The 14,251-nt window shown below is 44.6% G+C and overlaps 1 protein-coding gene across 4 annotated transcripts in view; it reads right to left on the bottom strand.

Moving 5' to 3' along the window:
* Positions 1-13,601, bottom strand: part of LOC144685670 (tubulin beta-4B chain-like) — a 70,328-nt gene extending 56,727 nt beyond the window's left edge. For all 4 annotated transcript variants that reach the window (XM_078550445.1, XM_078550447.1, XM_078550446.1 and 1 more), the window contains exon 1: positions 13,545-13,601. In XM_078550445.1, coding sequence (XP_078406571.1) covers positions 13,545-13,601 — 57 coding nt within the window. The remainder of the gene's footprint in view (positions 1-13,544) is intronic.
* Positions 13,602-14,251: the final 650 nt, after the last annotated feature.

The following is a 14,251-nucleotide window of genomic DNA, read 5'->3' as shown; positions in this document are numbered from 1 at the left end:
CCCCACCCTCAATTGTCCAGCTTTTTTAAGGTGAGAGGAGAAAACTATAGAGGAGATGTGCGGGGCAAGTTTTTTTACGCAGAGGGTAGTGAGTGTCTGGAATTCGCTGCCAGAGGTGGTGGTGGAAGCAGGTACGATAGTGGTGTTTAAGAGGCAGCTTGACAAATACATGAATAGGATGGGAATAGAGGGATACGGACCCCGGAAGTGCAAAATATTTTAGTCGACGGGCAATATGATCGGCGCAGGCTTGGAGGATTCTTGTTCTTTTCAGAATTGTTCCACTACATTGCTCAATATAATCAACATATCTCCGGCAACAGTTTACTTTTCCCTCTTGGGAAGTTAGTTCTCTCTTCTTCCTATCTATATGCTGTCCTTCAGGTGACATCTTCCACATAAACAACATCTTTGAGAAGTATGCTGCCATCTTCTGGTTCTGCCTGTCTACCATTTCCCTTGAACTTAGTCTTCGAATCATTAAGATGCCCAAAACTATTGTTTTCTGCCATTTGCAGAAACTTCAATATCTGTGGCACACAAATTCTTGCCTGTCCTGTATGACTAGTGCAAAACCTTGCAGGCCTGTTCAAACCAAACCTATACTGCAAATATCTCAACCATATCCATCACCAAGATCTCCTACTTAAGATCATTTGCCTCCACAGCAGTGTCAGCAATACCCACATTCAGGTTTCCCACAACGTCATCCTCGTTGGCCTCCCAACTTTCAGAAATCCAAATTGTTCAAAACTAAGTTTCCCATGCCTTGTCCTGTCTCAACAAATTTCTCTTCCAGACTCCGAAGCCATTAATTTTATTTCCACTTTTTTTTTTAACCCCTTTGCTTTTCTCTTTACCCCTTAGTCTTCTCCTGCTTCCATTCAATTTTCCCCGCTTAGGTACTCTGCCCTCCCACAACTCCAACATGACAGCACACCCACCATCCTCTTCTCCCATCTACATCCCAGGCTTGACTCCCTCTGAGATAAACCTACAACTTGCCTCTATGCCTCTCTCACCTCCCTCCAGAAGCACTAGCAGCTGCATTCTTACTAATAGCAATCCCAACTACCCCATCCGATAATCTTGTATACGTTCCTTCACAATGCACATGCTAAGGGTTAATCATATCCGGGTCATCCCCATCCAACTCAGCATTTCCAGTACTGACCTTACGGACTCTGCCAGATCAGCTTTTACCACCTGATTCTGCATATCCCTCTGGCATGAATGTTCACTTGTCAACAAGGCCTCGTCATCCATGAGCTCATTGTGGGCAATTGCATCAACATTATGGCCTCACAGAAACCTGACCAAGGGGGTGATGACACCTTCCACCAAAATGAACCTTCCCCACCTGGCTATGCCTTTCATCACTTATCCTGCCCAGACCATGGTTGTGGTGATGTGGCTCTTATCACCAAATCCCACCTTGGTCTGACCCCCTACTCTTCTGACATTTTCTCCTCCTTTGAGGACTTCACCTTGCTCCACCCGTCCCATTTAAAATTCTCACTCTCTACTGCCAACCCTTGTACCATAACATTTTTCTCATATCTTCACTGATTTCATTCCTCAGCCTCTGCACCAAACAACTTTTCATCCTTGGTGAGTTCAACCTCCATTTCAACTCATTAGGCACTCTCTCCAGTTCACTGCCTCTCTATCCTCAATCTCTTCCTCCATTTAAATACCCCTATCCATTGTCATGGGTACCACTTTGACCTTGCCATTTCACATGACCATGCTACTCCAATGGTGTCAATAACAGATAAGGCCATCTCTGATCACTTCCTTGTCTGATTCTGCACCCACATCCTGCCTTCCCCTCCCAACCCTACCCTGTGTCCACCATGGAAAAACTTTCTCCCAATTCATTTACTATTGTAATTGCAAAATCCCAATGTCTAGCCACCTTCATTCACCACAACATTTCTGTAACTGCTTAACACACCTTCACCTCCACCTTTGATGCCCCAGTTTCCACTAAAACCACTGCTCTCACCCTGACTGATCCCCTCATAGCTCTCATCTCCACTCCCTTGTGTAAGGGACACAGACTTGAATGGATAGGGTGGATAACCAGTTTAACCATTCACTGTCAGATGTAGCTGGACCTCATGAAGCTCTATCAAGTCCTGCTCATCTGTGACTGTTCACTATTCTAGAATCATCCTGAAATGCAAAGATAAGGTTGGAGGAGTTGCAGATAGTAAAGAGGATTGTCAAAGGATACAACAGGACATAGATCGGTTGGAGACTTGGGCAGAGAAATGGCAGATGGAGTTTAATCCAGACAAATGTGAAGTAATGCATTTTGGAAGGTCTAATACAGATAGGAATTATACAGTGAATGGCAGAACCCTTAAGTGCATTGACAGACAGAGGGATCTGGATGTACAGGTCACTGAAAGTGGCAACGTAGGTGGATAAGGTAGTCAGGAAGGCATATGGCATGCTTGCCTTCATTGGCAGGGGTATTGAGTATAAATGCTGGGAAGTCATGCTGCAGCTGTATAGAACCTTGGTTAGGCCACACTTGGAATATTGCGTGCAATTCTGGTCGTCACATTACCAGAAGGATATGGAGGTGTTGGAGAGGGTGCAGAGGAGGTTTACCAGGACGCTGACTGGTCTGGAGGTTATTAGCTATGAGGAGAGGTTGGAGAAACTCGGATTGTTCTCACTAGAGCGACGGAGATTGAGGGGCGATTTGATAAAAGTTTACAAAATTATGAGTGGCATGGACAGAATAGATAGTCAGAAGCTTTTTCCTGGGGTGGAAGAGTCAATTACTAGAGGACATCGATTTAAGTGAGATTCAAGGTGAGAGGAGAAAACTATTGAGGAGATGTGCGGGGCAAGTTTTTTTACGCAGGGGGTAGTGAGTGTCTGGAATTTGCTGCCAGAGGAGGTGGTGGAAGCAGGTACGATAGTGGTGTTTAAGAGGCAGCTTGACAAATACATGAATAGGATGGGAATAGAGGGATACAGACCCCAGAAGTGCAAAATGTTTTAGTTGACGGGCAATATGATCGGTGCAGGCTTGGAGGGCCAAAGGGCCTGTTCCTGTGCTGTACTTTTCTTTGTTCTCATCCCCAGTTTCTTTACTGCAAACCATCTTAAATCACTCTCCCAGTCTGATCCACCCTCATCTTAAGTGTAGGGATCTCATGCATTTGTCACAAAAATTGATACCACCAATTAGCTGCCTCATTCACTTCCCTCTCTTTAGCCCATCAGGTCAAACTTCCTCTAAGAGGTGAAGAGGTTTGGGGAAGAAGTTCCAGAGTTTAGAACCATGGCAGCTTAAAGTGTGACTGCCACTGGTGGAACAAATTAAAAATTAGGGACACGCCAGAGGCTGGAATTGGGGCAGTGGGGCTGGAGGAGATTAGAGATTCCATGGGGCAAGGCCATGGAGCACTTTGAAAACCAGGATAAGAATTTAAGATTGGAGGCATTGCTTAAACAGGAGCCAACGTAAGTCAGCAAGCACAGGGAAGATGGGTGAATGCAACGTGGTGAGAGTTAGGACACCAGCAGTGGGATTTTGATAACTTCAGGTTAATGGAGGGTGGAATGTGGGAGGCTAGCCAGAAGTACATTGTTACCTCTGGGCTTGGCCATTCCAAATGCATGAAAGCCCTTGGCCTTGGTCTCACATCTTTCTTTACTTTCTCTCCTACTTTCATGCCCTCTGAGTTCATCTTGTCCATGAGACTCCACCTCCTGTTCCCTCGAGACAATTCCCATTAAACTGCTGACTCCCCATCTTCCCTCCCTGACTCCCATGTTAGCTAATGTTAATAACTCTCTCCTCAGGTACTGCTCCCCTCTCTATAAATCTGCCATCATTACCCCTCCGATCCTGAAGAAAACAATCCTTGACTCCACCATTCTTATAAATTACTACCCAATCTCCAAGCTTCTTTTGCTCCCCAAATCCTTCAACATATTATGTACACTGACAGCACCCACCATCTCTCTCATCTCCTCCACTGTCTCTATATTATCAGACTGTTTATCCAATGCCCAGCACTGGACAGAGGGTGCTGGTGAGAAGTGACTGAAGCATTCTGGGAGAAGTCATTGCAGCCACCGCGACTCAGGAGAGAATCGAGGAGAAGGACTCTTGCACGCAACAGGTGGAAGGGCATCCAACAGAGGGCGCTGGCGAGAAGTGACTGAAGCAGTCTGGGAGAAGTCATTGCAGACACCGTGACTCAGGAGGGAATTGAGGACCACCCACTATCAAAGACCGGAATAGCCCCAAACATTACATTGCTGTAATGTTTCCATCCCTCCCTCCTCCACAAATCTAAAAAAAAAAGAGGGGAAGAGGCAGTGCCTTCAGGAGTGCACCAGACCTGCAAGGGACACCCTTCTGAAAGTGGATTTTAAAGAAAAAGCAGTTGACTGGTGAGTAAATCCTGGGAGCAGGCTCGGAGGGAGGAACACCGGAGCGGTGAGAATAAATCTAGCTTACCTCGGGGATTCGCAGCCTTGTCTCTAGGGAGCAGACTCGGAGGGAGGAGCACCGGAGCGGTGACCTCGGGACACAGTAACTGAAGCCAAAACTGAAGAAGTGACATCACAGGAAAGCTGTGACCCGATTGGTTGGTAGGAAATCTGCACAAAATTTGGAAAAAAAACACTGCAAAGCTAATTAATAAATTATCTAAGTAGAGATGGCTGGGCAGATGATGTGCTGTAGCTGTATGATGTGGGAGCTGGCAGATCCCATTGCGAGCCACAGTGACCACATCTGCAGCAAGTGTTGGTTGCTGGAGGAACTCCGGCTCAGAATTGATGAGCTGGAGTCCGAGCTCCGGCACATCCGGGAGGGGGAGAGTTACCTCGACGCTTTGTTTCAGGAAGTGGTCACACCCGGTAGATTAAGTACCTCAAATTCAGTGAGTGGTCAGGGTCAGCAGGGTGTGACTGCAAGTGAGGCAGGTAGAGGAATCCTGTGTTCAGGAACAGAGGAGGCTCAGCTCTTGACCTTGTCCAACAGGTACGAGGTACTTGCTCCCTGTGTGGATGAGGAACAGGGCTGTAGGAAGGATGAGCCAGCTGACCACAGCACCTTGGCACAGGAGGCCATTCAAGAGGGGGGAGCAAAAAGACAAGTGGTTGTAGGGGATTCTATAATTAGGGGAATTGATAGCTTCCTTTGTAAGCAGGATCGAGAGTCCCGCATGGTATGTTGCCTGCCCGGTGCCAGGGTGAGGGACATCTCTGACCGGCTTGAAAAGATATTGGAGAGGGAGGGGGAGCATCCAGTTGTTGTGGTCCACATCGGGACAAATAACATAGGTAAGACTAGGAAAGAGGACCTGTTTGGGGATTATCAGGAACTAGGAACTAGGGCTAGGAATCTAACTTCAAGCACATCAGATAAAGGGACGACAATGAGAAAGGGGATGGGAAATACAGGACTGAAGGTGTTGTATCTGAATGCACGCCGTATACAAAATAAGGTAAATGAGCTTGTGGCGCAGATTGAAATTGGCAGGTATGATGTGGTGGGCATTACAGAGACATGGCTACAAGGGGATCAGGACTGGGAGCTAAATATCCAAGGATATACATCCTATCAAATAGATAGGCAGGTTGGCAGAGGGGGTGGGGTTGCTTTGTTAGTAGGAAATGAAATTAAATCGATAGCAAGAAATGATGTAGGGTCAGATGATGTAGAATCTGTGTGGGTAGAGTTGAGGAACCGCAAAGGTAAAAAAAACCATAATGGGAGTTATGTACAGGCCTCCGAACAGTAGTCAGGATGTGGGGCACAAGATACACCAGGAGATAGAAAAGGCGTGTAAGAAAGGCAAGGTTACAGTGATCATGGGGGATTTCAATATGCAGGTAGACTGGGAAAATCAGGTTGGTAGTGGATCCCAAGAAAAGGAATTTGTGGAATGTCTACGAGATGGCTTTTTGGAGCAGCTTGTGGTGGAGCCCACTAGGGAACAGGCAATTCTAGATTTAGTGATGTGTGATGAGGCAGATTTGATAAGGGAGCTTAAGGTGAAGGAACCCTTAGGAGGAAGTGACTATAATATGATGAATTTACCCTGCAATTTGAGGGGAAAAAGCTGGAACCAGATGTAACGGTAATACAGTTGAATAAAGGCAACTACAGAGGCATGAGGGAGTAGTTGGCCAGAATTGACTGGGAGATGAGTTGCTACCAGGAAAGCCAGTGGAACAGCAATGCCAGGAGTTTCTGGGAGTAATTTGGGAGACATAGCAAAAATTCGTCCCTAGGAAAAAGAAGCATACTAAAGGGAGGACAAGGCAACCATGGCTGACAAAGGAAGTCAGGGACAGTATAAAATCTAAAGAGAAAGCATACAATGCGGCGAAGAGCAGTGGGAAACCAGGGGATTGGGAAGCCTACAAAGACCAACAGAGGACAACTAAAAAAGAAATAAGGAGGCAGAAGATTAAATATGAGGGTAAACTAGCCAGTAATATAAAAGAAGATTGCAAGAGTTTTTTTTTAGATATATAAAGGGTAAGAGAGAGGCAAAAGTGGACATTGGGCTGCTGGAAAATGACACTGGAGAAGTAGTAGTGGGGAACAAAGAAATGGCGGAGGAACTGAATAGGTACTTTGCGTCAGTCTTCACAGTGGAAGACACGAGTAACATCCCCAAAGTTCAAGAGAGTCGGGGGGCAGAGGTGAGTATGGTGGCCATTACCAAGAAAGTGCTAGGAAAACAAAGGTCTGAAGGTGGATAAATCACCTGGACCAGATGGATTACACCCCAGAGTTCTGAAGGAGATAGCTGAAGAGATAGTGGAGACGTTAGTGGTGATCTTTCCGGAATCACTGGAGTCAGGGAGGGTCCCAGAGGACTGGAAAATCATTAATGTAACCCCCCTGTTTAAGAAGGGAGTGAGGCAAAAGACGGGAAATTACAGGCCGATTAGCCTGACCTTGGTTGTTGGTAAGATTTTAGAGTCCATTATTAAGGATGAGATTTCAGAATACTTGGAAGTGCATGGTAAAATAGGGCAAAGTCAGCATGGTTTCATCAAGGGGAGGTCATGCCTGACAAATCTGTTAGAATTCTTTGAAGAGGTAATGAGTAGGTTAGACAAAGGAGAGCCAATGGAAGTTATCTACTTGGACTTCCAGAAGGCCTTTGACAAGGTGCCGGACAGGAGGCTGCTCAGTAAGATAAGAGCCCATGGTGTTAGAGGCAAGGTACTAGCATGGATAGAAGATTGGCTGTCTGGCAGGAGGCAGAGAGTGGGGATAAGGGGGTCCTTCTCAGGATGGCAGCCAGTGACTAGTGGAGTTCTGCAGGGGTCAGTGTTGGGACCACAACTTTTCACTTTATACATTAATGATCTAGATGAAGGAACTGAGGGCATCCTGGCTAAGTTTGCAGATGATACAAAGATAGGTGGAGGGACAGGTAGTATTGAAGAAGTGGGGAGGCTGCAGAAGGATTTGGACAGGTTAGGAGAATGGGCAAAAAAGTGGCAGATGGAATACAACGTGGGGAAGTGTGAGGCCATGCACTTTGGTAGGAAGAATAGAGGCATAGACTATTTTCTAAATGGGGAGAGAATTCAGAAATCTGGAGTGCAAAGGGACTTGGGAGTCCTAGTCCAGGATTCTCTTAAGGTTAACTTGCAGGCTGAGTCGGTAGTTAGGAAGGCAATTGCAATGTTGGCATTTATTTCGAGAGGACTAGAATATAAAAGCAGGGATGTGCTGCTGAGGCTTTATAAGGCTCTGGTCAGACCACATTTAGAATATTGTGAGCAATTTTGGGCCCCGTATCTCAGGAAGGATGTTCTGGCCCTGGAGAGGGTCCAGAGGAGGTTCACGAGAATGATCCCAGGAATGAAAGGCTTAACATACGAGGAACGTTTGAGGACTCTGGGTCTATACTCGATGGAGTTTAGAAGGATGAGGGGGAATCTGATTGAAACTTACAGAATACTGAAAGGCCTGGATAGAGTGGACGTGGGGAAGATGTTTCCATTAGTAGGAGAGACTAGGACCAGAGGGCACAGCCTCGGAGTAAAAGGAAGACCTTTTAGAACAGGGATGAGGAGAAGCTTTAGCCAGAGTGGTGAATCTATGGAATTCATTGCCACAGAAGGCTGTGGAGGCCAGGTCATTGAGTGTATTTAAGACCGAGATAGATAGGTTCTTGATTGGTAAGGGGATCAAAGGTTATGGGGAGAAGGCAGGAGAATGGGTTTGAGAATCTGCTGGCAGAGTCCTAACTCACACCAAGTCTCATTCACCCATCTCCACTGTGATCACTGATCTACACTGGTTTAAGCAAAGCATCAATTTTGAAAATTCTCATCCTTGTTTTCAAACCCCTCCATGGCCTCGCCCCTTCTTATTTCTAATCTCCGCCAGCCCTACTACCTTCCAAGATATCTGCAATTGCTTCAATTTCAGCATCTTGTGCATCTCGTTTTAAATTGCTCCACCAGTGGTCATCATGTTTTCAACTGCCAAGGCCCTAATCTTGAGAATTCCCCCCCTAAACTTCTCCACCTCTCTTACCCCATACTCCTTAAGAACGATATGTCTACATAAACTATAAAAGTCATCTGCCCCAATATCTCATGTAACTGACAAATTTTGTAAAAATAATGCGCCTGTCATTCACCTTGCGACACTTTACTACATTTATTTAAGTACTTTTTAAAAATAGTTTCATTAAAGTACTAGGTTTGAACAGCTTTGTGGTCTCGTTAAATCCTACACCAGCAATCTTCTACAGCCTAAGTCTCTTTTCTCAAACCCTCCAACTGTGACCTTCTTTGCATTTCATTCTCCCACTACCCTGCAATCAGTCGACTCTTCGGTCAATACAGCCCAGAAGCTTTAACTTCAACACTAAATTCATCCGCTTTTTCAACTTTAAATCATTCTGAACACCCATCTGAGCCAAGCTTTCAAGTTACCTATAGCCTAACTCTACATTCATTCCTTTAATCTATATTTCCTTCACCTTTTAAAGTGTTTTTGTGGTTTCTACATTATATGAACTCCATTTGTTGCAACATTGTTTTGCACTTGGATCCTTTAATTGAAACCTTTAAAAAAGGTGTCCAATGGCATGAACAGGATTCCAATAATTCACTTCCACTATCCATGACCATCTATTTAAGATTTTTAAATCCAAGCACTGAAAATAAAGTGAGATGCTTCCAGCTGCTGTCATTTTTATTGCTATAGGCTGACACTAAAGATAAGGGACCACAATTGTGTGGTGAGGTGAGTGAAGCTGGGATGGTTCTCTTTGGAGCAGTTGAAAAGGATAGTGAAGAGGTATTTTGATAAAGCAGTTAGGGAGAAACATTTCCAATGGCCGGAAGGTCAGTAATCAATGGACACACGATTGGCAAAAAGCTAGTGGGTTGGGGGGGGGTGGGTGAAGATGAGGAGTTTTTTTGTTTTAAATGCAGCAAGTTGTGATCTGGAATGCACTGCCTGTAGAAGCAGATTCAATAGTAACTTTCAAGTGAGATACTGGGTACATACATGTGCATACACTTGGAAAAGAAAAACATTTCAGCAGTATAGAGAAAAGGGCAGTGGGGCAAATTGGATATGTCCGTCAAAGGCGTAGCACAGGAACAATGGTCTCTTCCTGCGTTGTAGGATTCTGATGCTGTTCTGCCAATTCACAAATTTTTGGACCAATGACAGTAAAAATAAACTAGGCAGAAGCACAGTACAATCACACCTATCCCAAAAAAACAGCTCCAACCTGAACAAGTATTTATATTGTACCTTTAACATAATAAAACATCCAAAGGCACTTTAGAAAAGCATTATGAAGCATAATTTGACACCAATCCACACAAGGGGGCATTAGGGCAGGCGACCAAAAGTTTGGCCAAAGGTAACAAACATAAGCACTAGGAAATAGGAGCAGAAGCAGGCCATACAGCCCCTCAAGGCTGCTCCACCATTCAATAAGATCACAGTTGATCTGATCTTTGCCTCAATTCCACTTTCCTGCCTATTCTTAAGAAACCTTGACTCTCCATTAAAAGATCTGTTGTTCTCAGCCGCAACAACTCTGTGGTAGAGAATTCCAAAGATTAATGATACTCTGAGGAGAAATTCCTGTCATTTCCATCTTAAATGGGCACCCTGTTTTTCAGAAACTATGACCCAAAGTTCTAGATTCCCAACAAGGGGAAAAATCATTTCAACATCTACCCTGTCAAGCCCCCATCATAAATCTTGTATGTTTCAATAAGATCACCTCTTTCTTCTAACCTCCAATGACTACAGGCCCAATCCACTCAACCTTTCCTCACAAGACAACCCCTTCATCCCAGGAATCAGCCTAGTGAACATTCTCTGAATTGCCTCAAATGAAAGATGTTTTAAAGGAGAATCTTAGTGAAAGGAGAACAGGAGATGAAGCGAGGTCAAGAGGGGGAATTCCAGAGCTTAGGGTCTTGGAAGTCACCAAGTCTCCACTATGGAGGAGTGATTAAAATCAGGAATTTTCAACAGTCAGAATTGGACAGGTGCGGATATATCCAAGGGTTGTGGAGCTAGAAGAGATTACAGATATAGGAAGGGGCAAGACCATGGAGGGATTTGAAAACAAGGGGAATTTTAAAATCACAGGGGTGATGGGTGAATGAGACTCGATGCGAGTAAGGATACAGGCAGCAGAGTTTTGGATGGCCTCAAGTTCATGGAGGGTAGAATGAGAGAGGCTGGCAAGGAGCACTTTGAAATAGTTAAGATTAGAGGTAACAAAGATATGGATGAGGGTTTCCACACAATGGTCTCCTTCTGTGTTATAGGATGCTGATGCTGTTCTGCCATTTCACAAATTTCTGGACCAGTGACAGTAAAAATAAACCAGGCAGAAGCACAGTACAATCACACCTATCCCAAAAAAAACAGCTCCAATCTGAACAAGTATTTATATTGCACCTTTAACATAATAAAACATCTAAAGGCACTTTAGAAAAGCATTATAAAGCATAATTTGATACCAATCCACACAAGGGGGCATTAGGGCAGGCGACCAAAAGCTTAGCCAAAGGTAACAAACATAAGCACTAGGAAATAGGAGCAGAAGCAGGCCATACAGCAGAGGAACTAAGGCAGATGCAGCATCAGGAAATGTTGAAGTGGAAGTAGGCAGTCTGAGTGATAGTGCAGATGTGGTGAGAAGCTTATCTCCAGGCCAAGTACATCAACAAGGCTGTGAACGGTCAGGTTTAGTCTCAAACAGTTGTCAGGGTGACAGATGGAGTCAGTGGCTAAAGAAAGTGTTTGTGGCAGGGACTGAAGACAATGGTTTCGGTCTTCCCAATATTTAATTTTATATTGTTGATATTTAGCTCAAGATCCCATTTACTTTGCTAACTACTCTCTCAATATGTCTTGCCACTGTCAAAGATCCATACACATGGTGATTGTTTTGAAGAGTGGGGGATGAGGGAAGAAAACACATGTCGATTGTTTTGAACCAGGGGCATGTAAACACATACCCAGTATGTGAAGTATAACTCATGACCCAGCCCCTGATTCCATCGGCGTATGTGGTAATTAATCAAAAATTTAAACATCCTTTCCTGTGCAAAGAACTGCCCCACCACAGGACTTGTTAAATTTACATTGGACTAATTTAATTTTGGTACTTTGCTGTACTGATTCACCTTGAAATGGTCTGGTATATCTTATCCCTATATAGTACTTTCACTGAGAATTGGGATTTCCTCAGGGCTCTGCCAACCAGCCACTGTAACGTCAGCCAAAGATTGGAGGACACCCAGGGTATGTGCAAAATGGGGCTCTGTCAAAACAGCAGTTGTCGATTACAAGAACCCGAGGAAACACCTGGTGTTAATTTCCACCTCACTGATGTACCTTCTTCAATAATACTTTCACTACCCCTACCAACATCTCCATTGTCACCACAGTGCACTGTAAAGCTTCAACACAAACTCAATATCCTTACAATACGGTAATGCGATGCAGCTTTTGGATGTGGTGAAAAGATGCCATATGGCACATTACAGAAGTCAAACTATATCCAGGTCATTTAGATAAATAATAAACAGGTCTAAATGGCTACTCCCTGCAATACTACACTCAGAACCTCACCCAGTCCTACTATACCCTCAACAAACACCTTAACACTTCCCATTTAAAGAAAAAGTGATTATCCAATTCCATATTTAACACTGACTCACTTGAAATGTCAACACCTCTACTTCCTCCACAGATGCTGACTGATCTACTGAGCCTTTCCATAACTTTGATTGTTGTGTATCAGATTTTCAGCATCAGCTGTTTCTTACTTTTCTCATTGATGCTAGGTTGATTAATCGCACATGGTATGTTTAAAAGAGACAAAAGGCACAAAGCAGGAAATAAAAATAATTATACCCAAGTATTAAAATTAAAAATTCTTTTCAGACCTCAGGACATGACATAGCCAATTAAAAAGTTGTTGCAAGTTAGGAAATATTGTTGCCAAATTGCACATAGCAAAGTCCTTCAAACAACATTAGGAAATAAAAAAAGGAACAAGAGGAGGCCAATCAAGCCTGCACTGCCATTTGATCCACCTTACCACCGTATCCCTATATCGTTTAATGTCCATCAATCTATTATCTCTGTCTTGAGTGTTAGAGACTGAGCATCAGGTGCTCTGGGATAGAAAATTGCAAAAGATCCACAACCCCTTGCGTGAAGAAATTTCTCCACATCTCAATCCTAAATTGTCAACCTCTTATTCTGAGCCTGTGACAGCCTAGTTCTGGATTCTCCAGTCAGGGAAAACATTCTATCAGCATCTATCGTATTAAACCCCTTAAGAAGTCTACATGTTTATTGAGAGCACCTTTCATTCTTCTAAATTCTACAGAATCTGATAATGAACAGATACTTTAGTGATGGTGCAAGGGGATAAATATTGTTATACCCCAGGCCAACAAAACAACTTCCCTGCTCTTTCACAAGGACCACAACAAGGTGTTTTACATGCACCTGGGGTCTTGGCTCCCTTAACGCTCCCTCGGGGCTTGACCCCTGCTTATGATTAAATCTGCAGAATACTGCTTGAACCGAGAACTTTTGGCCCTCAGGGGTCAGAATGCTTCAGCTGACAGCAGTCAGGCCAAGTGCAACAAAATCCTAAGAGGGCAAAACTCTGCAGGTAGGGAATGTGAAGTGAGGAGAGCAGATGGGAACTATTTCTTTGGCGAACGATCCTCCACCTGGTGCCACTGCCCCTACACCAAAGGTCATCGTTGCCGCGCCTTCATCGCGCATGCGTATTCCGGGGGCATGTGCGGTTCAAACTGCCGGTAGCCGGCACTCACTGACGCGCCCAACGGTCGGCGAGGCCCGAGCGGCCTCCACAGACTAGGCTTCAATCTGAGTCGGCGTTGAGCTTGACACCACCTGGCCCTTTGGAGTGATCCCACTCCGGATCAGGCACAGCCCCCCAATTTCCCTTCCCAAATGCCCTATACACCCTAATTCTAACGCGGCTAACAATACAGACCTTGGCCCCGATCTGGTTACCACACTGGCCCGCCTGAAGATGCACGATCTCTCGCATACCGAAAGCTCTGCCTAAACTACTCTAAACGGGATAACTGCTCGCTCAACTGAGCCGCCAACGCCCGCTGCCTTCTTTATATAATTCGACGTCATCGCCGCCCATTTACTATTGGACAACTCCTGCCGTCAATCAAGGAGTTCGCCTTCCCATTGGTTTAGATCCACGGGGCATTGAATTGCTGGCCTTAATTAGTTTTGAGTGGCTGTTGCCTGGTAACAGATGTTCCCCAGTCAGTCACAATAATTGCTGTGATTTCACAATATCCTCATCATCATCTCATAAAGCACCTTAACTGCCTCAGTGTTCAAATTCTCAAAACAAAATAATACTTTTAAAAATGACCATTAGTTTCCTTTGTCCTGGGAGCTGGTTAGGATGTGATGTGTAGTGGTGCAGAATGAAAGGCCTATTGACATTTCTCTGGTGCTGGCCACTTAACTCAATTCTCCTGATTGTCAGCAGTTAGGAGGCCACCTTCACTGGCGAAACAAGAAACGACAATATATTCTCATCCCAGGAGAAGGCCTTTGACAGAATATTGCACACCTACATGATGGTTGTGCTCTCCAAAACGGGGTTTGGGGAGGCTATCAACAAATGGATCCAATTGCTCTACACAAACATCAATAGCACAGTTTCAATTAATG

The sequence above is a fragment of the Cetorhinus maximus genome, chromosome 10, assembly GCF_964194155.1.
Source record: "Cetorhinus maximus chromosome 10, sCetMax3.hap1.1, whole genome shotgun sequence".
Classification (NCBI taxonomy): domain Eukaryota; kingdom Metazoa; phylum Chordata; class Chondrichthyes; order Lamniformes; family Cetorhinidae; genus Cetorhinus; species Cetorhinus maximus.
This window is presented reverse-complemented; position numbering and strand designations above follow the sequence as displayed.